Raw genomic sequence first — 1,363 nt, 5'->3', positions numbered from 1 at the left:
AGAGGCCGCTGCGCTGCCGGCGCACTTTTGGCGGCCTCCACGCGTCGGCGACGAGGGCCGCCAGCTTCTCGAGCGCATCCTTGGAGTGAGAGGAGGCTATGAGCAGAGCGGGCCTCCGAGGCGACGGCGCCACTTCTCTCGAGAGTCGCTCCTTCCGGTTGGCGGCCTGCGTGCGGTGGCGGTCCGAGACGGCGAGGAGCTCTCCGCCGCGCGTCGCGCCGCCGAGCTGCAGCAGCCGCGCCTTGACCGCGTCCGGCCACGGGCTATGCGCCACACAGAGCCGCGCCTCGCACTTTGTGCTCAGCTTGTTGACCGCCTGCCCGCCGGCGCCAGAGGAGCGACTGTACGAGAGGGTTACGCACTCCAGCCCCTCGAGCGCACGAGCGGTGGGAGGCGAGCCAAGCACATGCGACGGCGTCCACAGCCGCCACGCGGCCGGAGCGTCTCCACCCTGCTGCACGCCTCGACAGCTGAGCGAGATCTTGCCGTCCGTGACGCTAGTCACGCGCACACGCACACGATCGCCGACGGCAAGGGCGTCTTCCGCCACCTCGACCCGGCCGCCCGACGGGTCAATATGCGACACGTGGAGGAGGCCGTCCCGGCCTGGCTGGCCCTCGAGGGAGCAGAACGCACCATAGGTCACGACCGACTCGACCACGCCGACGTGCAGGCTCCCGACGGCTGGCAGAGCAGGGTTTGAGGCGGCGAGCATCAGCAAATTTGCCGTGCGGCAAAATTGTGCTCGGGCTAGGGCCGGGACGCCGATCATCGGCAAGGCTTGTGCAGCTGCCGTGGGGCGGTGGCCAGAGAAAAGAAACGACCCGTGCGCGTCAAACGTGAATTTGTTTTTATGTTCTGAAAATTCAAAGGGAAGAACCCCGGGAGGGCCCTACCTCCCCCAGAGGTCCGGCCCAGCAAAAATAAATACACCTGGGCGCAACACTTTGCGGCGCATATTCCCGCTTGCCCGGTTTTCATGGGAGTCGAGCCCTTGCCCGGCGAGAGCGAGGCGGCGTACGTCGCGCGGCAGAACCGCGAGCGCGAGGAGGCTGCGGAGCGCATGCGTGCCAAGTTTGGCGGCAGCGGCGGCCTGAACGGCAAGCTCGGCGGCTGCGGGCCGAGCGGCTTCGGCTCGAGCGGGGGCTATGGCGGCGGCAGTGGCGGCGGCGCCAAGGAGTGGCTCTCCGGCCTCGGGTCGGCAGCCACGATGCTCGGCTCGTCCGCCGTCGCCGTGCTCGGCGCCGCCCATTGCGGCACGATCACGCCTGAAGAGCGGCACAGAGCTGAGTTCGTGCCGTCCTGCGTTAGGCTCCGCCGCCGAGGTGGCGTCCACCGGCGCCTCGGCCGCAGCGAGCGCCGG

General features: G+C 69.1%; 1 protein-coding gene across 1 annotated transcript; it reads right to left on the bottom strand.

Annotated features, from left to right (window-relative positions):
• Positions 1 to 25: 25 nt before the first annotated feature.
• EMIHUDRAFT_119280 (hypothetical protein) lies at positions 26 to 715 on the bottom strand (the record flags this gene model as incomplete). Its single annotated transcript, XM_005768140.1, has 1 exon — positions 26 to 715. A coding segment is annotated over one exon (690 nt), but the record flags the coding sequence as incomplete, so codon positions are not given.
• Positions 716 to 1,363: the final 648 nt, after the last annotated feature.

Source organism: Emiliania huxleyi (assembly GCF_000372725.1).
Source record: "Emiliania huxleyi CCMP1516 unplaced genomic scaffold EMIHUscaffold_469, whole genome shotgun sequence".
Classification (NCBI taxonomy): Eukaryota; Haptophyta; order Isochrysidales; family Noelaerhabdaceae; genus Emiliania; species Emiliania huxleyi.
The sequence above is the reverse complement of the archived record's forward strand: the minus strand, read 5'-3'. Positions and strand labels throughout refer to the sequence as shown.